Here is a 26,752-nt window from a genome sequence, read left to right on the forward strand (position 1 = left end):
ACGAAATGTTGAACGTATTGCAAAAAAAAAATGATTACAATTTTTCGTAGTTAAATGTTAAATTCTTTTCGTCATAGCACTGAACTTATAAGATTTGGGAATAATATTAAGCCATCTTAAATACACACACGCGCTCACACACTTATAAACACACAAATACACCCGGACATCCATGTACATAAAAGACAGGGTCGTATTTAGAAAGAGGAAACGTTATGGTGATGGTTTGATATTCTTTTACTATTCGATCGGAAGGAACAATTTCATTAGGACTAAATTCTAGTGAGAAAACAATTACTTCTTATACTTAAAAAAAAAAAAAAACAATATTTTTCGGACAAACTAGTTTTTATAATGTCCTAAGTCTCGTTATCACTGCAAAAAAATCTTCTCACAGTTGAAAAAGGATATTTAATTTCAATGAAAATTTAATATACAAAATATCATATACCTATATAATTTTATATTCATAAAGCCTGTAAATATACAGTCATAATCTACACGAACGTAAAAAAACTAAAAGAATTTTCTCTTAAACCTTCTGGCACGTGGTAGTATACCTACTGTCTTTAATAACGCTCAATATCATATTATAGTGTTAAGATCGGGCATTGAGCTAGTACATATACATACATCGTCGCCCGCCAAAGATCATGACTCATAGACGTGTGATCGGGAAAACGCTAAATACGGCCCTGAAAATGTAACATAATGTGTATAATAGTATATTGTTATAACTATAGGACGCATAGTGTGTATATATATTCTGACGAAAAACTGTTATTTTTTTTTATGACGCGTTACTATCGCCAGCGGTCGAATGCGCCGACGACGGTCAGTGTACAAACGAAAAGACGTGCATCGACGGACGTTGCGTTGACGCGTGTAGCGTGAGAGACACCTGCGGCTTGAACGCTCTATGCCGGCCGGTGTTGCACAGGGCCCAGTGCGCGTGCCCGGACTGTTACGCGGGCGACCCCGCGGTGGGATGCGCGCCGGACCCGAGCAGCTGCGTGCAGCGCGCCGGCGACGGTCCGGTGGCGGCGTCCCGGTGCGCCGCGGACGCGGACTGCCCGCCGTCCCGGGCGTGCAGCCCCGTGGACGGCGCGTGTCGGGACCCGTGCGACGGGCTGTCGTGCGAACCGCCCCGGGCCTGCGTGGTGCGCAACCACCGGGCGCGGTGCGCGTGCAAGTTCGGTTTCGCCGTCAGCGAGCTGGGCGAGTTGTCGTGCGCGCCCGCCGAGCGCGAGTGCCGGGCCGACGCCGATTGCGCGCCGCACCTCCGGTGCACCGGACAGGGCCGATGCCTGAGTCCGTGCGACGGCGGCGCGGCGGGCGGCCCGTGCCCGGCCGACAAGCGGTGCCTGGTGCTCGATCACCGGGCGGTGTGCGTGTGCGCCGACAACTGTGCGCCAACCGCGTCCATGTGCCTCCGGGACGCCGGTTGCCCGGAGCACGAGGCGTGCGTCAACTTTGCGTGCGTCGACCCGTGCGCGAACGTCACGTGTCCCGCGGACGCCCCGTGCGGCGTGGACGGGCACCGGGCCGTGTGCAAGTTCTGTCCGGCCGGTTACAGTGCCGATTCCAAGTCGGGATGTCTGAAAGGTAAATGTACAAAGAAAAACACACAACAACGACACGCAGTGTTACCTAGATATTATATATACATACATATAAAATTAAGCATATCATCACGCGTGGCCGTTGTGGGGGGGAGGAAGTTGTGTTGTGCGTGTTATCGTCCCGTCCCCCCGACCACCGTTGTCGTTATACGGATCTTCGTGGACCGTCCACTGGTGCGGTGTCATTCGCTCTTAGGCCCAAAGCTTCTAATCACACTCGATCAGAACATCGATAAAAAACCGTTATACGACGACGTGTATGGTGAGATCCAAAAGTATTTTTGAACAAATTAGTTGTATCGCTCTAAGTATACACACGTTTTGTATTATAATTGCAGTTCGCCAATCACTATCGATAATATGAAAGCATGATAAATCATACGGATTTTTTAATACGGCATTACGCTCAGTCTCTGTTCAATATATATAATAATATACGTTTATCAATAATTATACTTTCAGAAAAAATTTTCCAATCTCGATAAACTCCTATTGGGAAGTACCTGGTAAAAATTAAATCTAGTTTATAATATTCAACGAGGTCAGAAGTATAAATATTTTTTTGTATACTTCTCAAAACAATCTTGAAAAAAAATCGCGAAAAACCGTTTAGTTTTCAGACATTTTCAACGGAAAATAAAAACAAATTTGCCATATAATGCTGTTTAAAATAGTTTTTTTTCTATAAAGTTTAGTGTTTAATATTATTATCGATAACGTTAATCTAAAATATTTCTCGCAAAGATATTATAGCACAATACTCCTCCCCTACTCGCATGTCCTACAATCCCGCCAACGTGGTATCGTACTTCACCACGGTACACCGTTATACTGCCAGCTAGCATGCTGTATCTGTTGGCGCATGCTACACCAGCGGAGATCGAGTTGCATTTCAAGGGGGCCGCTTGTGGTTCTTTTTCTCGTATCGTAAAGCTTCCGGTCCGTTCGGGACCAGCAAATTTCAGCTTTTTTGAGGGAGAGGCGTGTAAACGCCACCGCTATGCATTATTATACTCTCGATCTCCGTTTCTCCCTCGATATCTTCTTTCGCGCTTTTGCCACGCGCAGTTCACTGCCCGTCGTCGTACGCGTCTATTTGTTGAGTCTGCTAATTACGAATTATAATTATATCATTATATTCTGTGTGCGATTATAATATTATAATAAATGTACAGTCGAACCTCGTTCGGCGCATGCGCGACGACGGCGTGACGCGTGCCTTGTATATACTTATAAAATCATTTATATATTTAGTGTGTTTGATTATAATTAATTTATATTATATTTTTTTCACGAGTGGTTTCCGCGCTTTTCGGACCGCGAGCACGCGCGTTCTCCACACCTGTACGCACTTATAAACACGACTTAAAAACGTCGTTGCGACCGCGTGCATGTTACGCTTTGACACTCGTGATTAAAATGTCGTGCATGAGGTGCGGTGCGTCGAAGTCTCTGGCACCGGCTACACATACCTTATGTACTACCAATGTAGATATAGTAATATGTATAGTGTATACATAATTATATGAGTTTATATGTATAAGAGTATACATATACTACATGTGTTATTTAGCATGTATGACCTACAAACACTATCGCGGGCTCATCGTCCGTTTATGTGCAAAAATAAAATTGAAAGCAAACTTTAACGCAAAAAAAAAAATTAAAAAGTTTGGTGATAGGTATGTAAACATACCTACAACAATAGAGTGCCGCGGACGATTGCGTAAGGTCATTGAAGACTGCCGCGCTATATATATATTAATAGTATACACGCGTTAGTATTATTTCACCGTTTACACGCCCGGCGCGCGCCCTTCCTTCAAATATTAAAATAAACATCATCACAAACGTAAAAAAAAAAAATGTAAAAAACCAGACGTACCTATACGGCACAGACGCACTAATTGTGGAATATAATAACTTTCACTAGGGCTTGAACTATACGCCGAAGATAGTAAATAGTAATAATAATAACAATAATTTATGTAAAGTAAAATGCGCGCAAACATATATCATACATACATATTCGGACGTATAATAATATATTCAAAAAGAGAATAGCAGCACGCTTACGCACACATACACACACACCACACACACACACACACACACATACACTCACACACAATTTTACGACTGCGCTACGGTTGGTTAAGCCGCCGTGAAAGTAAAGTCGTTCCACCACATAATAAACATGTATATACTTTTATTATTATTATCGTAATGCCAGAGCGCGGTCTGTGCAGGTTTAAATCCACACGCCGGCTATTTACATTTGCGAGCGGCGGCGAAGATCTTCGCGTTCGGCGGTCCACCGATCCCCCCCACCGCCGCCGCCGAACCGTTTTTATCTTTCATATTATTTTAATTGACGTCTCTCCCCCTTTCGGCTTTTACCCGTTCCGCGGCAGTTTTCAGTCCAAGGCGCGCGATCGACATTTGATTGGCCGCTGTAATTTTTTTGTTTTATTTCAGCGCTCCGGAGGAATATGCATGTCACCCACCTACTGCTGTTGTACCTCTACGCTCTGCTGCAGTGCGCCGGGAACGTTCGCCGGAGACGATACCTGTATACATTTCTTCTTAGTGCTCTCTGTTGCTTCACTTTAAACCGTCGTTTGCAGTTATTAAATTGTATTGCCGTAATCGCTTTCGATCTCACGTTTTCGCCCCGAACGCGTTACAGTCGGTAAAGTGTTTGATGTGGTAAAAATGATGTGTTTGACTCTGTTGTGTCATGATATTACTTAAGCGATTATTGTTTTACTATGTTCTTTTTGTGTTACTGTTGAGTCCAAGAGTATCGGCTCGACGAAATGGTGATTGGTGTTATTGTTTTACTATTTACTTTACTTTATAATAAGCTTGTTTCGGTGATGGTTAATACTGCGCAGATCATTATTATTTACTTGCAAACATGACTCTAAGACTCGTTTTTAGAATCATGTCGGCAACACTTTAATGTCTGACGCACTAATACAAACGCTTAATCATTACGATAACAATATATCGTAGTTATAAGGCCGGAAAATCGATCGAATGAAATCCGAACGAATTCGATCTATACCTACGTTCTTTACACTGTTCTTAACTTTATTTATAAACACGAAATGTCGTTTGGCGATTTCAGTGGTCGGATGCTCCGCGCACTATGAATGTCCGTCCGGACAAGCATGCATTGCGAATCAGTGCCAAAACCCGTGTCAACACAACAATCCATGTAATTCACAACAAGACTGTCAAGTACAAGACCATCAACCAGTTTGCTTGAAACGTAAGTGCCGCAATCGCTATTACTATTATGCTAATTGCAGATAATTATATCGTCGGCTTATGCCTTGACCTGTATATTTAGTTAAATTTATGAAACATTTTTAACATTTTTTATCATTTTATTACCATTATTACTCCGTTTGCTAAAATCAGACTACAAACATCATCAATACATCACCCGCTCGTTATTAGGTCATATTTCCAAGGCCAACCTGTCAATAAAATAATTTAGAACATGATATTTCTGAAATTATCGTTGTCACGATTTTTTCCTTTTTCATACTCTCTAATTTAATTTATTATAATACAATTATTTGGTTTTTAATATTTATTTATATCAAGAACGAAATAACTACCTAAATTATTTGGTTAGCGAACTGAATATTCTATGATTTCACAATCATTATATTATTATTGTCGCGGGCGTAACGCTTAATAAACACAGCGAAATAACTCGGTTTATTTTTTTTAATATTGGTTAGGATTGCCTTATATATTTGTGTTTTGATTTTCTTCATACATCATAACATTAATGTCATATTGAAATATTTTGGTACTTTTAACCACCAAATTTCCATTCACTTAATTCAATTTATGTGGTATTTAGCTTTGTACACAACAATATGTGAAGTACCTATAAGTATTAGATAAGTACCATATATGTTTATATAATAAATAATGGTATTATGACATTCATAAAATACACATGGCATAGTCTTCCGCTTCAAAAATATGTATTTAACTTTTTTTTAGTAACAGTGCAAAAACAATTATTCAAATGATTTAAATTATATATTTTATAGTATGCCAATGCCAAAAGAATGAACACTGTCAAAACGGTTACGTGTGTGATGGATGCAATTGTATATTATCGAGTAAGATATTATATCTCTATAAAACTGTCAAAAACCTACAACCTTTTCAACATTTTTAAAATAAATTTTAAAATGTTTACTTTATTTCAAATTTGAAATTTTTTTAACGCGTAGGTCAAGATCCTATTGCGATCCCGGGATGTGAACATTGCCCGACCGGTGTACCATGTGATCCAATAACTGGAGCATGCGCTAAAGGTATGTGCGAGTATTTAACTCAAATGGAATAATATTTAGATAATAGATGTGTTGCTGTTTTAAAACCTCCTCACTCCTTCCTTATATAAACACGACTTCAAGGCATCCGACGAAGAATCAAGCATCGAAACATCATTTTGACGATACTTGCTTCTTTACTTTCTCTTTAATTGCTTAATCTTATGTATAAAGTATTTATATTTCCTATAATTCTTTTATGTAAATAAATATTCGTCATTTCTATTATCATGTAAATATTATGTGAATATACGTGTTAGATAGCAGCACATCTCAATGTTATTTTTAACGAAAGTGAATACGTAAAATAAGCGTTTGTTTGTATTTTATACACACAAAACTCAAAAGTAACATTATAAAAATGTCGTTGATATAATTGTAAAAAAGTTCAATGATAGATAGACTTGTGGGTATTTTGGGGGGAATGTGACGCAAAAGCACAGACTGCAGCATGGGGTATATTATATTATACTATAGTTATATAAATAAAATACCAAAATATACAGAGGACTATATCGCATGTGTATTTAAATTTAAACAAGTTATCATACAGTAAGTAGAATTGTTTAGTTTTGAACTTATACATTATACGTAGCTAATCGGTTATCAAGTAGAAATAATTGTAGAATGGGCTGCATGAGTTATCGATATTCTTGTTTTCTATTAAATGCTTTACACATATTATATCAAACATACACGAGTAGAGTAATGTAGTAAACTAGTATGTCATTATTATTATACATATATAAAATATTATATCGAATCAATAAATCTCCGTTATGACGAGATGATTTCATTCATTTTCGTATTGTTATACACTTATACCATTATAATATTATAGATATTAGTTATTTAATCGATTTCACCGTATACACGAAAGTTCGTGTACCTACTAAATGTATGTATTTTGCTCATTTACATTATAATGATCATTACGAAGGTGAACCTAACCTATGTAGAACATAACTTTGTTTTTTTTTATCATACATACATCACATATAATGTATATATATACCTACATATAATATATATATATGATATCGTAGTAAATGCTATCAATTTTATTAGTAATATGAATTTATGTATTTCATTATTATTATTTATACCACTGATACCTGCAGTGATACTATACATAATACACACATACACACATTACATCACACTCATACACATATTGTTATACACAATATTTGCTTGCTTATTTAACTATCATGTGCATGTAATGGTGAACTTGAGCTTTATTAACAACGGAGAAACCTCCACAAGTCTGAATGAAATTAATAATAATAATATATTTTTTTTTTAAATACTGCAAAAGCGCCTCTATGTCATAACAGAGAGAACAGACGCTTATGTAGTTCCGAAACAAAATATTATTAACTTTCGTTTGTGTCGAATACAATTTCGTAATTTTGACAAACAAATGGAATGTTACAATATTATTGTGTTTTTATGTAAAAAGCTTTCACTTTAAAGTCTACTTTTAATCTTTTAACAGATACTAACTATTTTTGTTTTTAATGTGTGTTGTTCCCGCTTTTGTACAAAACACAGTAGACTCATTACCGCAATACACTGTTACAACTGTCACGACTAACGATGTACTAATATCTAGCCTAAGCACAGAAAACTCTAATGTATTGACCGAAATTACTACCATCCCTGAATTCGATACGACTGATAAAGCTGACCGATTGTTGACAACTGAAATTAATCAATTAATAATTAGTTCTTCGGTACCAACGAAAATGTTTAAAGGCGACGACTTACATTTTGATAAAAATGATACACCTGATATAACAACAATAGAACCAATAACCCCTGACGGCGTTACAATTACTGAGCCTTTAATCACATTATTTGATGAGTATACTACCAAAAACCCATTAAGTTTATCGACCATACGACAAGAAGACGAAAACAAAATTAGTTTAACAAGTAGTACTCGGATCGATTCAGATGAAAAAACGACACCTATGACTACGGCTAGTATAAATGAAGAAAATGAAACAGATATTAATACATTTTATGGCGTAACATCAGAACCCAACTTTCAAATAAGCACTATTCCGGATTTAATAAACAACGTTGATAATTTCGGCGATATCTCGACGCAACATTCAATATCAAAAGTAGACGAAATAAAGAATACATTGGGTAGGGTGACGTCACAACCTAGTGTACAGATAAATACTGTTCCTAATTTAAAAAACAACAGTGATAATTTCGTGGAAATTTCGACCCAATATTCCGTACCCGAAAAAACTGAAACAACATCATTGCATGATAAAAATATGGAGACAATCACTTTTAACGGTGGCATTGAATCCACTTTAATGACAACTACGGACTATGTTCAGGCATTAACGACTGAAAGTACTATGGATTCGACTCAACAGCAACAAGATTCGTTTAAGACGACTACGCCAAATTCTATGGAAATCGAAACAAAATATTTCAATAGTAATTATGATGATAATTTATTGTCGACCACTATCACGTCAGGTGTTTCTATTAACTCAAATTTAATAACAGAAAGTGCCACTAAGCCACAGAATAAAATAAATATTGAAACTACCGAGTTTTTGGAAAATTTAACAGGAACAGCTGTTCCAATCGATGTGTCTAATAAATTGTCCTCGACTACAACAGCTAATGATTTTAAAACTGACATTACTGATGATTTAATAAGCGATATTGACTCGACTACTCAAAATATGATTCATGGTTACGATTCAAATATGATAGAAATTACAACGAAAAATACTAAAGAAAATCTTTCAGGACTTAATAAAGGCAATAATAATAATTTAAAAATCACATCAACAATATTTGATAGTGATAATATGCACACAAGTACTGAAAAAAGTATATCATTTAATCAAAATGAATCCACAGAAAGTTCAACAAACTTTATAATCTCTAAAACTTCCGATAATACTTTAAATGTCGATACTGAACAAACAGTTTTAGAAACTACATCAACTATATATTTTATACCCAGTACTGTTCAAAGTATGAGCGAAAATCATGAAGTTACAACAGATAATTCAAACGAATCTATGAATTCTAGAACAATTTATTTCGACGAAGAAAATGAAATAAAAAATAATGCACAAAGTACAACGAAATCATACTCTGAAATAAGTACTGAATATGCTAAAAACAACGTAGAAAATAAATTAACGGACAATCCTAATGTTGTAAAATTTAATACAACTACAGTTCCCACTGAGTTAGATAACAATTTGCAAGTTAAAAATGTTTCTTCATTTTTAGAAACGACTACATCAAATGAACTCCCTGTGTCTACAACTACGATAAATAATCAAGAAGGTACAACATTAATTACATCAAATGAACTTTTTGACTCTAAATATAATGTCACAGCTGATTTAAATACAAACAATGAAACAACGACACAGTCTTATTTATTAACAACTACTTATAATTATTTAAATGAGAATACTAATCAATATAATGAAAACGATCAAATACTCACCACAAAAAGTTCAGAAAATATCGTCGAAGTTTTTACAAAAAATACAGCTGACGTTTTCGACGAAGAAAATAAACTTATCTATACAACTTCAAATCCTACTTCACCCTCCATGACAACAGTTGAAAGCATACGAATCTATACCGAAAAAACATTAGACGATGAAGCTACAACTATTTCCAAAATAATAAATGACATTGATAAGACATCTATAAATATAATAGACGAAAACATAAAAACGACGACAGTAGATACGATCGATAAAAATAAAGAAAACGATTTTACACTTGTTGACTCAATAGAAACGACTCTCCGTCCGATGACAATTAGTTCAAACGCAGAAATTATAACTTCAAATAATCAAATTGATGAGTACACAACCATGAACGGCGTCGTGTTCAATAACTCAACCGAAAAAAATACTCAACGACCTATACTAACAGATGAAAACGAAACGGCAATCACCGTGACGACATTCATTCATCGAGTGACGAACGAATCTGTAAGGAATCCGTCTAATTTGATTGATACAGATGACGAGGTGACGACTAGTGCACCCGAATTTACTACTCAAATTGTCGAGTCGTCAATAGTGCCCGGTTTAGTAAATATAAACGACAGTAACGTGTCTCAAGATGTTAAAAAAAAATGGGAAATGTTGTTCAGTGGTACAGGAAATGTAAGTGTACCGTCCGTAAGCGAATCTTCGACCGTTGTGGGAACTCGACTTACGACAGTAATTAACGATATGGAAGAAACCGTATTAAATACAGAACCCACCGAGGTAATTGTTTCGAAAGAAATTTTTACAGAAAACCACCGAATAACAAACGATTTTGTAAACAACGACGTAGCTAATAGTATAGGATATGATTTAACAACGACCGTCCGTACACGTGGGAAAAATGAAAGCGTTATAACATCGACTGACGTCGCGGATAGAGATGATACAATCTCTGCAAACGAAATGTATACAATGGATAATGAGGTAACGACTGAATCAGATTTTGAAAGAAAAAACGAATCTATTGTTTCAACACAAACTCAAAGAGACCGGACCGATAACATTTTAGCTGGCGGCGATCAAACAACACAACAAATTATGACGTTCGGTTCAGTAAATAATACGTTATTTGAAACGACCACTGCAAATACACCTATGGCAACGGACAGCGCAATATTTACATCTAAAGATACGGATTTCAAAAATGCCAATCGAGAAACGACCACGGTCACAATTATCACCATGGCGGATTGGATTAAAACTAAGAGTACCACTCCGAAAGAATCTTCTAATGAAATCAATACTGAGAAAAGTGTAGAAAACAATTTATTTAACAACTCGACAGATTTCAACGCACCCAAAAATAGTGATTTCGTTACGACAGATATTCCGCTGGAGCCGTTAGCAAAAACCGACGACTTAGATCAAATCGAAACGTCTTCGATCATATCAATAAACGACGCTACGACGATGATAAATTTATTTACGACTTCTATAGAAGTACTAGTGTCGAGCTTAAATACTGAAAACGATTCGACAACTACTGATGAGAATATAATTACCACTAATAATGCAGTTACAAGTGCGTTTACAGAAAATTACGAAACCACTACTACAACGGGTTTAAAAAAAAGTGATTCCTCCAATACACCCTTAAATCCATACGAAATTATGTATGACTTAACGACGATTCAAGACAACATTGAAATGACGACTGAGCTTAACAACACCACAGACAGCCCCACAGAAAAGTTTACTGTTTTACCAACCGAAGAGACAACGTTCGAATTTCGAACAGATTCAACTTACGACACAAGTTTAAATAACGAATCGACATCCAGTAATACCGACCAAGACACGACAGACTTAAATGATAATAATAATATGTTGACTACAACCGAATACACTATAACGTCTAAGAGTATTGAAATCGAAGATGTAACTGTAACACCCACAAACCACAACCAAACGAATATAAACAACAGCTACTCTGTACAACAAATAATAACCACAGCAACCAGAAAATGGTGTTGGAACGATACCGATTGTGATGCCGGCCACAAATGTTTGGCAGCCAAGTGTCTACCTACAGGTGAAAGCCGCGTAAATAACTGTCCGCCCGGAATCATCACATTACAGTGTCTTAAAGGTATAATTTACACTTAATACTAAAAAAAAAAATCCGCTTTTATATTAATTTGTGTTTTAGCATGTCTTATATTTTAATTAGTATATTATGTAGACTATGTAGACACGTAGTCAGTAATTGAAATGTGTCGTTTATTTTTTTTATTTGTTTGTCATGTTGTTATTACTAGAGAAGAATCGAACAGAAACGTTAGCATTACTTTTTTACGTGCACGTACCGCATGTAAATATCAGTCAGTCCGAAAATTAAACATATCAGTCAGTGCTTTAGCGTTTACATAGGATCTGTGTATTCAAAATAAAAAATCATTAATTTAATAAGTGAAACGTATTTACGTTTCTAATGTCTGAGGATTCTAGGATTAGGTTACTTTCACAGAAATGATAATAATCGAAGCATGACTTAATGAAATAGCCACTATAAAAGATACCATCAAATCACACTTTAAACGTTCGTCAATTTAAATTAGATTTTCCAGTTTTTATTAATTTCTCGACGATCATGCATTATCCTATAAAATATACATACATTTATATATATATATATATATATAATTTTATAACACTGCGATTATCTATTCAAGAATAATAACTAATGTAATAAATTAAAAACTTAACCGTATAAAAATAAAACTAATATATACAATTAAAAAACATATTAATCAAAACTGGAATCTCTGAATTAAATACTACTATACCCAAGTTCATTAATGTCTAACTATGTAACGAGCGATGATTGTCAATAATAACGCATGCATTTATAATATGTAAATAACACTAATCTTGTACATATATATATAATACCATACAGCACCAGGTACCGCGAAAAAGCCGCAAGTATGCGAATCCGACACGGAATGTCTGGACTCGGAAGCTTGCTACATGGGACAGTGTGAGAATCTGTGTAGTTTCGCGACGGTATGCGCGCCAAATGCCAAATGCCACGTGATAAAACACAGACCCGTGTGTTCGTGTCCCCCAGGATACGAAGGAAACCCGGCTACAAAGTGTTATCAACCAAAACTATGTAAGACTAATCACATAACTAATTTCATATAATATACATACCTATATATAATATGTTATCTAAATATTAATAATTAACATGATTTAACTATATAATAATAATAATAATAATAATATAATTAATAATTAATATTGTACAAAAAAAACACACACACAAAAGACACAATCACTGCTAGAAAAGGATTGTAATGATAATAACATAATATTGTAGATATATGTTTGTACAAAATATAGAGTCTACTCGTTTTTACATAAACGAGTTGATATTATAATGTAATATAATATATTATTCATGTATAGCATTGTATCATATAAATGCGGGGTTATCATAAACATGTAAATACGTATACATATCTTTTTAAAACACCCCTGCGGTACCGCTCTTCTTGGGTACCGTCTAATTTTTAATTTTTTTTATTTTTAATGGTTGAAAATTCTTCGTCTTATCTATATTTTATTTTTATTTTTTACCACCCTCCAAATTTAGTAACCTGTAATACAAACAACGATTGTACGAATGGCGAAGTTTGCATCCAGCAAATATGCCAAAACCAATGCACCGTTCATAATCCGTGCGCTCAAAATGCAGCGTGCATTAACACTGCTCACGGAGTCGATTGTAGCTGTGTAGAAGGATTTCAAGGCAACGGATTTGTAGGATGTCTACCAGGTTAGTTACAATTCATCTTAAATTTTGATTTAATATTTAATAAGTCATTAACTTTTTACTATAATTACATATTTTAAATATGGATAAGTAATAAATTTATTCAACTATACTATCGTTATCGACGTACCTCCTGGAGATGATTATATCTATAATTTTTTTAGCATGATGATATTATGATTTTGTTATTCGATTAAATTGTCATTAAATTTATCAAAATTAAAAATACGTATTATATTTAATACCTACTGCGCGGGTTCTAAACAGTGTACAAATATTTGAATTATGACTTAACATGCTCTGGTTATTAATATAGTAAATAGTTCAATATATAATTGCACCATTATTTTGTTATCAATATAAAAATCATTAAATTTATTAAAAGTTAAGACTAATAATTAAACAAATTACACCATCAATTAATAAATATATCACACCTTCATACTATAACTTTGTTTTTATAGAATATGAGCCTTATAATATGTTTATTACAAAATTAATTTCGAGATTAGTTTATTTTTACTATTTATTAGCTGTACTATACTCGAACTATTTATTATTTTTATTTTAATAATATTTTTATTCTTAGCATTGCCTTACTCGTTTTTAATGATTTAAAAAATATTTAGATATCGTGTGCTATATTAATATTTTTCTTACAAATGTTTCAAATGTATTATTTATCTTCACTTTTATTCTATAAATTTATTCTTAAATTAGTTAAATAAATAATTTTCGGAAAATTTGGTAACGTCTTTAAATTCAAAATAAATCCCATGAATAAATAAAACGTAATTGTAAATAATAAAATTCGATTTTTACAATAACTATAAACAATTTTTTTAAATATAATAAAATGCTCAAGAAATTTACAATTGCACTTGATATTAAAAGTGCTTTTTAAAACTGTTAAAATATTATAATTTTACAAGTGATAAAACATGGATAATATTAAAAAAATTGTAATGTGTATTAAACAAAACCCAATAGGCAATAAGTATTTATTATGTTAATAAATAATAATCGATGTAAATATTATTATATTTATTAATGCATTACTATATTAAGGTCTTGACGGAGAGTAGTTATTTTTATTTTTAAATTTTTCTTAGTATAATATCGATTACAATTATGTATCGTTAAAATATTTTGTATGAATCCGTATGCAGTTTACAAATAATACACTTTTTGTCTACACATATAATAGTGGTATGTGGTATATTATACTATATTTTCTAGTAGAAAAATCTTCTTAAAATAATCAACAGGGCGATACTTTATTAGTTAGAATAATTCTTACGAAAATTAATAATTATTGTTAATATTTTCTACGTTCAATCTTTGCGTAAGTACATGGTTTAATAATATTATTTAAATACCTATTTTATAGTTCGATCGTACAAGCCCATTTGTCAATACAACGAAGATTGTCCACCGGATAAATTATGTGATCGATTAAATCGCGTCTGTATAAATCCTTGTGCAGAAGACTCTTGCGGTGAAAATGCCGAGTGTTATCCTGTAAATCATGGTACAGAATGCAGATGTTTACAAGGTCATCAAGGAAATCCATACATATCTTGTGCATCGGGTATATTAACGATTTTTTTTTTAATAATTTATATATGTACTGCAACCGCATAAATAATTATATGAATATCCATAACAATATTCTCTTTTTAAATATATTATTAGTCACCGGATGTCGGTCGAATAAAGAATGTTCAACTAATGAAGCATGCATAAATGGAAAATGCTCTAATCCATGTCGATGTGGTCCAAATGCTGTATGCGATGTTGTGAACCATAAAGCAACATGCAAATGTCTCGCAGGCTACAACGGAAATCCGTTACTAGGATGTCAAGGTAATTACTGAATATGATAATTTTGGGTATTATAAATAGATCTTTTTTTATTTTTATTATTTCTCAATAATAAAAATGAATGATAATGTATTTTTTATTCGATTTTAGCACCTCAAAATCCATGCGATCCAAATCCTTGTGGAATGCACGCTCTTTGCGAAATCGACAATGGAAATCCAATTTGCTACTGCCCGAAAGGAATGACAGGAAATCCATTTAAAAGTTGCAGTAAGTTGATATTCATATTATTTATTAATTACTATTAAATTATTTACTATTAATTAATTAATTTCAGTGTGTTACTATAATTGAATAAATCACACCACATATTCGTACTTAAATAAATCTTGGTAATCACTTTATAAAATGTTTTTAATTTTAGTTCCTGAAGGTGACGAATGCTCACCAAATCCGTGTGGCCCCTACTCTGGATGCAGAGTAGTACAAGGTTCTGCAGTTTGTTTCTGTTTATCTGAATACGAAGGAGATCCGCCTATCACACCTTGCCGTCTACCAACCAATCCCTGTACACCATCTCCATGTGGACCTAATACTCAGTGCACATTGTTGGATAATGGATTTTCCAAATGCACGTGTTTACCAGGCTACATAGAGAGTCCAAATACAATACGTGGATGTGTAGAGAAAAAGAATCCATGTGAACCAAATCCTTGTGGACAAAGCGCAGTATGTGATCCAAACAGACAACCATCATGTTTCTGCCCAGAGCCATTAATTGGAAATCCATACAAGTTTTGTGGTGGTATGTATTAAAGTGGTATTAAAATCATTCTTATCAAAAATTATATCTGAATTTTTTTTATTAAATTATTTTTAGAACCACTGAAAACCTTATGTCAACCGGGACCTTGTGGAATAAATGCAGATTGTTATGTAACTGGAAGTAACGAACAGTGTTACTGTAAAAATGGCTACTCCGGAAATCCTTACGATGGCTGTATTTTAATTCCAACGAGTCCTTGTGAACCAAATCCATGTGGAAAATATGCATACTGCAAAATTTCATCTGAAGGTATTGTACCAGTATTTTTAAATTTATAATAAGTTAATTTGTTAAAACTTTTTAACTATTAAATAGGAAAACCGTTATGTTTCTGTCCTGATGGAATGGGTGGAGACCCACTCACAGGATGTAGAGGCCCAGAATGTTCAACTAATGATGAATGCCCATGGGATAAATCATGCTTAGGTTATAAATGTAATGATCCATGTCCAGGAGCGTGCGGAGTAGGAGCTTCGTGCAAAGTTGAAAACCATCGTCCTGTATGCACATGTAATCGTGGACTAACTGGAAATCCATTATTCCGTTGTTATCAAATAAGTAAGTTTTTAAAACTTTAGTTGATAAAATAAAATAATAACATAGAAAAAAAATCTTATACGATAATGTTTATTTATTTATTAATAAAAGGTTCAGATCCAGCTCCAACTGGAAATCCGTGTTTACCCAATCCGTGTGGAATTAATACAGAGTGTAAAATTCAAAATCGTAAACCAGTTTGCACGTGTCTACCCAATTTTGTTGGAGATCCAAAGAGTGGATGTCAGCCAGAGTGCGTTTTAAATACTGACTGTAAGAATCATCAAGCTTGTATTGATTACCGTTGTCGAGATCCATGTGCATTTGGAAACATTTGTGGTCTTGGAGCCGTATGTCAATGCAAAGACCATACACCATTATGTTCTTGTAGAGAAGGTTTTGTTGGAGACCCATTCCTACAATGTTTACCAAAACGTAAGAATTAAAGAAATTTAATAAATTGAACATTTTTATAATGTTGAATGATGTACATAACTGCTTTGTTATTACTTTTTTTTTTTCAAAATGTACAATAATTATTTGTCATTTTTAGCTGACGACGAGCCATTTAAAAATATGACTCTTCCTTGTGCACCTTCACCATGTGATCCATATGCTTCTTGTAATGTGTACGGTGGCCAAATAGCTATGTGTGATCCCTGCTCTTCAACTGAACAACAATGGAATCCACAATGTCATCCTCAGTGTTTATACAACTCTGACTGTCCATTCAATTTAGCTTGTGTGGGACAAAAATGTATTGATCCTTGTCCCGGATCCTGTGGTATTCAAGCTGAATGTACTGTTGTGTATCATAATCCAATTTGTTCATGTCAATCAGGACTAATAGGAAATCCATACGAACATTGTACATCTCCAAAACAAAGTAAGTCAAAACTATAATTAATTTATAATATAGAGTTTCTGTAAGATATAATTTATTAATTTATATTTTTTTTTTATAGATGAAGTAGCCAAACCTCTTACATGTGATCAAGTTCAGTGTGGAGCGAATGCTGTATGCAAAAAATCAAATGGAATGACTATATGTGTTTGTCGTCAACAATATTATGGAAACCCATACTTATCGTGCAGGCCTGAATGTGTTATAAATACTGACTGTGGTCAAACATTAGCTTGTATTAATAACAAATGCGTTAATCCTTGTTTGGGAGTATGTGGTGTTAATGCTCAATGTCAAGTAGTTAATCATTTCCCTGTATGTTTCTGTCAACAAGATTATTCAGGAGATCCTTTCGTTAGCTGTTATCAAGCCGCTAGACCAAGTAAATAATAATTGATAACTTAAGATTTAAGAGAAAAAAATTAATATAATAAACTTAATATTATTTTTAGATTATCCGCCAATAATGGGCCCAGCAGATAATGCTTGTGATCCTTCTCCATGTGGCTCCAATAGCCGCTGTCATATTTCAGAACAAGGATTTGCAACATGTTCGTGCTTACCAGGATATCGTGGTTCTCCACCAGTATGCAAACCAGAATGTGTAGTAAGCGCAGAATGCCCTCAAACTCAAGCTTGTTTAAATCAAAAATGTGTTGACCCCTGTCCCGGTACATGTGGTGTTGGGGCTAATTGTTATTCTATTTGCCATAATCCGATCTGTAGTTGTCCACCGGGATACGTCGGTGATCCATTTGTAAGCTGTCATTTACCTCTTGGTTAGTAAACAATTTAAACTTATTGATAATATATTAGTAATTATTTTTACAATTATTTTTATATAATTTATATTATTGTTTCCCTCTCATAGGTGAAGAAACTTCTAAAATACCTGGAAATCCTTGTGAACCTACACCATGTGGTCCAAATTCGATATGTGAAATTAAAAAAGGACATCCAGTTTGTTCATGTTCTCCGAATTATATTGGAAGTCCACCTTATTGCCGGCCAGAATGTATAATGAATCACGAATGTCCACACAACAAAGCATGTATTCAAGAAAAATGTCAAAATCCGTGCACAAAATCATGCGGTTTGAATGCTAAATGTGATGTCGTTAATCATACGCCATTCTGTACATGTGAATCAGGATATGAAGGAGATGCATTTATTAGCTGTTCTAGAATTCCACCAAGTAAGTTGAACTTGAAATGTACTTGTATTATATTTATCTATTTAGTTTTAAATAATAATTGTAATATAATACAATAATAATACAATTACGTAAATACTTATAAAACATAAACTAATCATTATAATTAATAATATTTTAGCTGTGTTACCTGAAATTCCAAGAGATCCATGTAATCCTTCGCCATGTGGTGAAAATACTCAATGTTTTAGTGAAAACAATGGAGCTGCAAAATGTGTGTGTATACCACCTTATATCGGCAATCCTTACTCTGGAGGTTGTAGACCAGAATGTTTGATGAATAGTGATTGTATGTCGAACTTGGCATGTTTGGCTAGCCATTGTAGAGATCCATGCCCAGGTGTATGCGGTATCAATGCTCAATGTAATGTTGTTAGTCATATACCAGTTTGTACATGTTTCCCCGGATATGTTGGAGACCCATTCCAATCTTGTAGAAGAGAACCAATTAGCCGTAAGTAGATAAATATTAACATAAGAATTATTATACATTTAAATACAATATCATATTATTTTCTTTGTAGCTCCTACTCCCCAAAATCCGTGTGAACCTTCACCTTGTGGTCCAAATAGTCAATGCCGTACCCAAGGTTATAATGCGGTTTGCTCATGTATACAAGGTTTTATCGGAACCCCTCCATCTTGTCGTCCAGAATGCGTTGTAAGTGCTGAATGTCCAGTAGACAAAGCATGTATAGCACAAAAATGTTCAGATCCTTGCCCTGGAACATGTGGATTACATGCTCGGTGTAATGTCATTAATCACAATCCAATTTGTACTTGTCCACCAAAATTCGTTGGTGATCCATTTGTGAGGTGTATTCAAGAAGGTGAGTCTTAATAAAAATAACTAAAATATGATTAATACATGGTATTTATCATAACTATTTTATAGAACCTAAAACCCCTCCAGTTGTCTATCAAGATCCTTGTTTTCCGTCACCATGTGGGGCGAATTCAGAGTGTAGAGAACATGATAGTAGACCAGTTTGTTCATGTTTACCGGGCATGCTTGGAGCTCCTCCAAACTGTCGACCAGAATGTTTAATTCATGCTGACTGCCCTACTAGATTAGCTTGTCTACAGAGTAAATGCCGAGATCCTTGTACTGGATCATGTGGGTTCAATTCTAGATGTACTGTAATTAATCATCAACCAGTTTGTTCATGTGAGCCGGGTTACCAAGGAGACCCATTTAATGGATGTAATGCTGTCGCAGGTACGTTTGATTTTATAAGGCAAACTATAATTTTTATATTTTTATTAAAACTAAATAGTCGTAACAAAAATATATTTATAAATCAAACAATATTTGTTATAAGTTACCATTATTATTATATTAACTTAGTTTACCACTAATGGCTTATAGTTATTTAAGAGTTAAAACATAACTAAATGTCATTAAAAAATTACTTAACAAACAAACTAAAACAGTAGGACTACTATACCATTAAGGTTGTTATTGTTATTATTATTATTAATAGCAAAACCAAAAGGAAAACCACGCCTGTCTTGTTATGGTTCTACTTGCGGCCATAATGCAATATGTAAGAGCAATATTAACAATGAGACTTGCGTTTGTAAGCATAATTATTTTGGGGACCCATACATTGGATGCCATCCTCGGTGTACACTCAGCGCAGATTGTCCAAGATTGTTTGCTTGTGTTAATTCTGAATGCATGGATCCGTGCAAAAACGCATGTGGCCTGCGCGCTCGTTGTCGAGTAGTCAATCATAACCCAATTTGCTTTTGTCCAAATGACATGACTGGCAATCCACTAACAATATGCAACAAAATATCAAATTGTAAGCATGCCTTCTTCCAACTTACTGTCATTAAAATTAATATAATTTTCATAAATGTTTTCTTAATATTCTATTAAAATTTAATGATTTTCTGAATAATTTGTTTTATTAGAAAAATGTATAACCTATGCAGTATACATATACATATGCGATGGTGTACAAAAAGTATATGTTATATATTTTTCTTTTACTATTATTAAACTAGATATAAGTTTTGACCTCCTGAGGGACATTTTATTAGAAAACGTTTATGAGAACATTTTACCATCACTACTATTTACTAATAATATACTAATAATAAAATTATAGCACCTAAAATTCCTCATAAGCCAAATTCGCTTTGCATGCCAAATGTTTGTGGGCCATTTAGCAATTGCTCAATAATCAAAAATCGCGTTGTATGTTTATGCCAGTATGGTTATACTGGGACACCACCCAACTGCAAACCAGATTGCGTAAATAGTACAGAATGCGCACTAAATAAAGCATGTGTTAATCAACGGTGCACAGACCCTTGTTCAGGGTTATGTGCACCCAATTCCCACTGCCAAGTAATTAACCATAAAGCTATATGTGTCTGTAAGCCGGGTTTTAGTGGCGATCCTATGAAACGGTGTCTCAAAACAGAAAGTAAGCTCCAAACCCTAATAACATTTCTTGAATAACCCATATTTACTATTAACACCAAAAAAATGCATGTACAATCTAGAATGCTCGGACGATAACACTAATCCATGTAATAAGAACCCTTGCGGACCTTATTCGGTCTGCCGTTCTTATGACAAACAACCTGTGTGTTCCTGCCAAGCTGGTTACATAGGGTTACCGCCAAATTGTCGACCGGAATGTACTTTAAATGCTGATTGTAGTCGCACTAAAGTGTGTATTAATAACCACTGTACTAACCCATGCCCTGGTAGCTGCGCGCCTCAAGCATTATGCAGTGTGGTCAATCACAGACCTTTGTGCATGTGTCCTGAAGGATTTACTGGAGATCCTTTTAAAATATGTTCATTATCATGTAAGACTTTAATCCAAAATTTAAATATGCTATACTTTTTAAGTATACTTTAATGTAGTATAACTAACTTAACGTTTAATAAACTATAAATTGGACTCTACGCTTTACATACAGGTAAGTTTATGCATGTTTCATAGTTTATGTATTATTTGCTTGGGTAATTGGATTATCAAATGGAGCTTTTATAAATATATTCGCGTATTGTATTGCATTAGAATGTAGAGTATTTGAAATCGTTTTTTTAGCTATCGATTATACGCCTGTTACTCCTTGCAACCCTTCACCGTGTGGAGCAAACGCTGTATGTAAAGAATCAAATGGTGCTGGTTCTTGTTCATGTATCCCAGAATATTTTGGCGATCCGTACTCTGGATGTCGACCAGAATGTGTAAACAATCTCGATTGTGCGTGGAATAAAGCATGCATTAATTACAAATGCATAGATCCTTGTATTGGTGCTTGTGGTTTATATGCTGAGTGTAAGGTCAGCAACCATGCTCCGACTTGCTATTGTTTGCCAGGGTACACTGGAAGTGCTTTATTATCATGTCATAAAATTGAGTTTGATCCAAGTAAGAGTTGTATATATTGCTATTGCTTTATTCTTTAGATTCTCTTCTTATACTTATTTTATTACATAGCATGTGAAGTTGATTTGATTATTACGAAAAACCCTTGCATGAAATCACCTTGTGGGCAATATAGTCAATGCCGAGCTGTAAATGGCCATGCAGTATGCTCTTGTTTACCTGGTTACTTTGGAAATCCTCCAAATTGTCATCCAGAATGTATAACTAGTTCAGATTGTCCACAAGACAAATCGTGCGTAAATCAAATCTGTTCAGACCCATGTCCAGGTACATGTGGTTACAACGCACAATGTCGAGTTGTAAATCATAGTCCGATATGTAGTTGCTACTCGGGTTATTACGGTGATCCATTTGTTCGCTGTGCTATTATTGAAAGTAAGAATGCCGTAGTTATGCTTTTAGTTGCTTTATATGTAGCATATTATTGATTTGATGCATGGGGAATGTTTAGAGCCTTTGCCACCAGAACAGGATAGACTACCACAGAACCCTTGTGTTCCATCACCATGCGGTCCAAATTCTATATGTCTTCCCAAAGATTATACTCCTACCTGTTCTTGTTTACCAAACTATATTGGCCGACCTCCTTGCTGTAGACCAGAATGCACAATAAATGCCGAATGCTTTGGAAATTTGGCTTGTGTTAATGAAAGGTGTATAGATCCTTGTCCTGGTTCTTGTGGCATTAACGCCTATTGTAAAGTGATTTCCCACAATCCTGTATGTAAATGCAATGACGGTTATACCGGTGATCCATTTATAGCCTGTCGACCAACACCAATTTCACGTAAGGATTATTATTTAACTATTATAATGCATCTTGTTAGCGTATATATTAAGATATTAAGAAAATTGAAATGTCGTCGAATAAATTGATAAGACTCAAATACATCAACACACAAATTGCAACCCACCTTTTCCCATTTTAGTTCCACCATCAGCAGATGTGCCAAGTGATCCATGTAACCCATCACCGTGTGGCGCAAATGCTATTTGCAAGGAAAGAAATAATGCTGGATCTTGCACGTGTATCCCTGAATATACTGGCGATCCTTATACGGGATGTAGACCAGAGTGTGTGCTAAATAGTGAATGTCCTAGAGACAAAGCTTGCATAAACAATAAGTGTCGTGACCCATGTCCAGGAATGTGTGGTTTATATGCTGAATGCAGAGTTATCAACCATTCTCCTTCATGTGCTTGTCTTCCAGGATATACTGGCAATCCATTGTCTGCTTGTCAACTTCTCCCAGTTGCCAGTAAGATTTCTTCCCTTACTATCTACTTATTAGCTTGTTTTTACTTTGCATGTATTGGTATTTTAAACCGTGTCTTCACTCTTATCTGTCTCTATTGTACGTTGCATGTTTTTCTTTGTGCTATGCCCACTTCTAGGCCCAGATCTACCACCTAAAAACCCTTGCATACCTTCACCTTGTGGCCCGTACAGTCAATGCAGGACAATAAATGACCATGCTGTTTGTTCATGTCAAACAAACTATATTGGTACACCCCCAGCTTGTCACCCAGAATGTATGGTTAGTTCTGAATGCGCTCAAGATAAGGCATGTGTCAATCAAAAATGTGTAGACCCATGTCCCGGAACCTGTGGCCTTAATGCAAGGTGCCAAGTTGTCAACCATAATCCAATATGTAGTTGTTCAGCTGGATATACTGGCGACCCATTTGTTCGGTGCTTACAAGAAAGTTCGTATATTAATATAAAACAATTTATAGAAAAACATATCTTAATAACACTTAAAATATTTGTTAGAACCAACGTATTATGATGAACCATCAATTCCCACTAATCCGTGCGTTCCATCTCCATGCGGACCTAACTCTTTATGCCGTGATCACAGTGGAACTCCTGCGTGTTCATGTTTGCCTAATTATATTGGCCGACCGCCCAATTGCCGCCCAGAATGTACAATTAATGCTGAATGCTCAGGAAATCTCGCTTGTGTAAATGAAAAATGTCGAGATCCGTGCCCTGGTTCATGTGGGATATACGCGACTTGTAATACAGTTAAACATGTACCACAGTGTATTTGTCAAAATGGATACACTGGAGATCCATTTAGCGGATGTTCACTCATACAACAAAGTAAGACAATTATTATCGGTATAAACGTATTGAAAATTTTGGATGTATATACTTTATACATGTATTTATATTTAAACACGTATCTTTAGCTCCAACTGAAGGGCCAAAAATGCCATGCAATCCATCACCGTGTGGAGCAAATGCAATATGTAAAGAACGAAATGGTGCTGGTTCTTGTTCATGTTTGCCGGAATATTTTGGAGATCCGTACACTGGATGTAGACCAGAATGTGTGACGAATTCTGATTGTGATCGTAGTAAATCTTGTATGAACAATAAATGTCGCGATCCATGTCCAGGAGTATGTGGTTTGAATGCAGAATGCAGGGTAATTAACCACTCTCCGTCTTGTTATTGCCCAGTGGGCTATACTGGAGATCCAACGTTATCTTGCTACATTCAACCATTACGTAAGTGTAATAATATTATTTAGTGGTATTTTCTATAAATAATTTAATTAATTTTTATAATTCAAGAAAACTTAATTTAAATATAATGTAAAATTATTATTTTTAGTTGATCCAGAACCACCAACAAATCCATGCATTCCTTCACCGTGTGGTCCTTACAGCCAATGTAGACCTGTCAATAATCACGCTGTATGTTCATGTCAAACAGATTACATAGGAACACCACCAGCTTGTCGGCCAGAATGTATGGTGAGCTCTGAATGTCCCCAAGACAAAGCATGTGTTAGAAAGAAATGTATAGACCCATGTCCTGGTACATGTGGATCAAATGGAAGATGTCAAGTAGTCAATCATAGTCCAATTTGCAGCTGCCCTCCTGGTTATAACGGAGATCCATTTGTACGATGTTTCAAAGAACGTACGTAATTATTATTCAACACAATTGTACAATAAATATTCATTAAAATACTTCATTTGAAAACAATATTTAAATTTTATATAAATACGTTAATAGAACCTCCACCAGCTGATATACCAACCAATCCGTGTGTACCATCACCATGTGGACCGAATTCAGTATGCCGTGAAATCGGTAACACCCCAGCTTGTTCATGTTTGGACAGTTACATTGGACGTCCACCTAATTGCCGACCAGAATGTACCATTAATGCTGAATGCCCAGGAAATTTAGCATGTTCGAAGGAAAAATGTAAAGACCCTTGTCCTGGTTCATGTGGAATATATGCCTCGTGTGTAACGATAAACCATAGTCCACAATGTAATTGTGAACCAGGTTATACAGGAGATCCATTTGCTGGATGTTCCCTAATACAACAAGGTATTTTTATTTTGTACACGCATATCCTATTTTCGATATTTTTTATAACGATATTTATGGTTTTAGTTGTTCCAACTGAAGGACCAAAAATGCCCTGTAACCCATCACCGTGTGGAGCAAACGCTATATGTAAAGAACGTAATGGAGCAGGATCTTGTATATGTTTACCAGAATACTTTGGTGATCCTTATACAGGATGTAGACCAGAATGTGTGACAAATTCAGAATGTGACAGGAGTAAGGCATGCGTAAATAATAAATGCCGTGATCCTTGTCCTGGTACATGTGGTCTTAATGCAGAATGTAGTGTCATAAATCACGCACCATCGTGTACATGTTTCCCAGGTTATACTGGCAATCCAATAACCGCATGTCATATGCCACCACCAAGTAAGATTAATATTTTTCTTCTACAATAATTAAAGAAAAAAAATTTAATCACTTTTTTTTTTTATTTATAGTGGACGAAATACCTAAAAACCCATGTGAACCGTCACCGTGTGGACCTTACAGCATATGTAGAACTGTGAATGGCCATGCAGTGTGTTCTTGTCAAACTAACTATGTTGGTACACCTCCGGGATGTCGTCCAGAGTGTGTAGTTAGTTCAGAATGTCCTCAAAACAGAGCTTGTATTAACCAAAAATGTTCAGACCCTTGTATTGGAATATGTGGTATTGGAGCCAGGTGTCAAGTCATAAACCATAATCCAATTTGCAGTTGTCCAAATGGTTTAATTGGAGATCCTTTTGTCCAGTGCAAATCTGAACGTAAGTTTTTTTAGATCTCTAAGATTATTCAAACAATTTTAACAAATAATTTCTAAACAATTACTTTACATTAATACTTTTTATAATTATGAAACAACATTAATATAAATCGAATTTAAAAATAAATAATTTTATAACTATAATTTACTTGTGTATTTTAAACAAACATGATTTATTAATGAACTATAAGATTGATTTTAAATATAATTATTAATTTATTTTATTATAGCACGACCGACTCAGCCACCACCTAGTGGAAATCCTTGTGTCCCATCTCCATGTGGCCTGAATTCAATATGCCGTGAAGTAGGCTCAACACCAGCATGCTCTTGTCAGCCGAACTATATAGGAAGACCGCCAAACTGTCGCCCTGAATGTTCAATCAATGCAGAATGTCCAGGAAATCTTGCTTGCTTAAACGAACGTTGCAAAGATCCTTGTCCTGGTTCTTGTGGAGTGCACGCAACTTGTGTAACACGTAATCATAGACCACAGTGTACCTGTGAAACTGGATACACAGGGGATCCATTTGCGGGATGTTCTATAGTTCAACAAAGTAATTTAATTTTTC

General features: G+C 35.0%; 1 protein-coding gene across 1 annotated transcript in view; it reads left to right on the forward strand.

Moving 5' to 3' along the window:
- Positions 1-26,752, forward strand: part of LOC114126776 (uncharacterized) — a 126,000-nt gene that overhangs the window by 54,152 nt on the left and 45,096 nt on the right. The window contains exons 42-73 of the mRNA XM_050209554.1: positions 814-1,605; positions 4,756-4,899; positions 5,702-5,773; positions 5,888-5,971; positions 12,452-12,667; positions 13,154-13,336; positions 14,724-14,924; positions 15,029-15,199; positions 15,308-15,427; positions 15,582-15,962; positions 16,038-16,232; positions 16,299-16,541; positions 16,632-16,955; positions 17,074-17,406; positions 17,486-17,806; positions 17,877-18,203; positions 18,296-18,619; positions 18,759-19,091; positions 19,162-19,467; positions 19,533-19,856; positions 21,712-22,038; positions 22,108-22,431; positions 22,508-22,843; positions 22,986-23,315; positions 23,452-23,763; positions 23,831-24,163; positions 24,253-24,573; positions 24,680-24,991; positions 25,088-25,411; positions 25,478-25,801; positions 25,873-26,181; positions 26,411-26,737. Coding sequence (XP_050065511.1) covers positions 814-1,605; positions 4,756-4,899; positions 5,702-5,773; positions 5,888-5,971; positions 12,452-12,667; positions 13,154-13,336; positions 14,724-14,924; positions 15,029-15,199; positions 15,308-15,427; positions 15,582-15,962; positions 16,038-16,232; positions 16,299-16,541; positions 16,632-16,955; positions 17,074-17,406; positions 17,486-17,806; positions 17,877-18,203; positions 18,296-18,619; positions 18,759-19,091; positions 19,162-19,467; positions 19,533-19,856; positions 21,712-22,038; positions 22,108-22,431; positions 22,508-22,843; positions 22,986-23,315; positions 23,452-23,763; positions 23,831-24,163; positions 24,253-24,573; positions 24,680-24,991; positions 25,088-25,411; positions 25,478-25,801; positions 25,873-26,181; positions 26,411-26,737 — 9,273 coding nt within the window. The remainder of the gene's footprint in view (positions 1-813; positions 1,606-4,755; positions 4,900-5,701; positions 5,774-5,887; positions 5,972-12,451; positions 12,668-13,153; positions 13,337-14,723; positions 14,925-15,028; positions 15,200-15,307; positions 15,428-15,581; positions 15,963-16,037; positions 16,233-16,298; positions 16,542-16,631; positions 16,956-17,073; positions 17,407-17,485; positions 17,807-17,876; positions 18,204-18,295; positions 18,620-18,758; positions 19,092-19,161; positions 19,468-19,532; positions 19,857-21,711; positions 22,039-22,107; positions 22,432-22,507; positions 22,844-22,985; positions 23,316-23,451; positions 23,764-23,830; positions 24,164-24,252; positions 24,574-24,679; positions 24,992-25,087; positions 25,412-25,477; positions 25,802-25,872; positions 26,182-26,410; positions 26,738-26,752) is intronic.

The sequence above is a fragment of the Aphis gossypii genome, chromosome 1 (assembly GCF_020184175.1).
Source record: "Aphis gossypii isolate Hap1 chromosome 1, ASM2018417v2, whole genome shotgun sequence".
Taxonomy (NCBI): domain Eukaryota; kingdom Metazoa; phylum Arthropoda; class Insecta; order Hemiptera; family Aphididae; genus Aphis; species Aphis gossypii.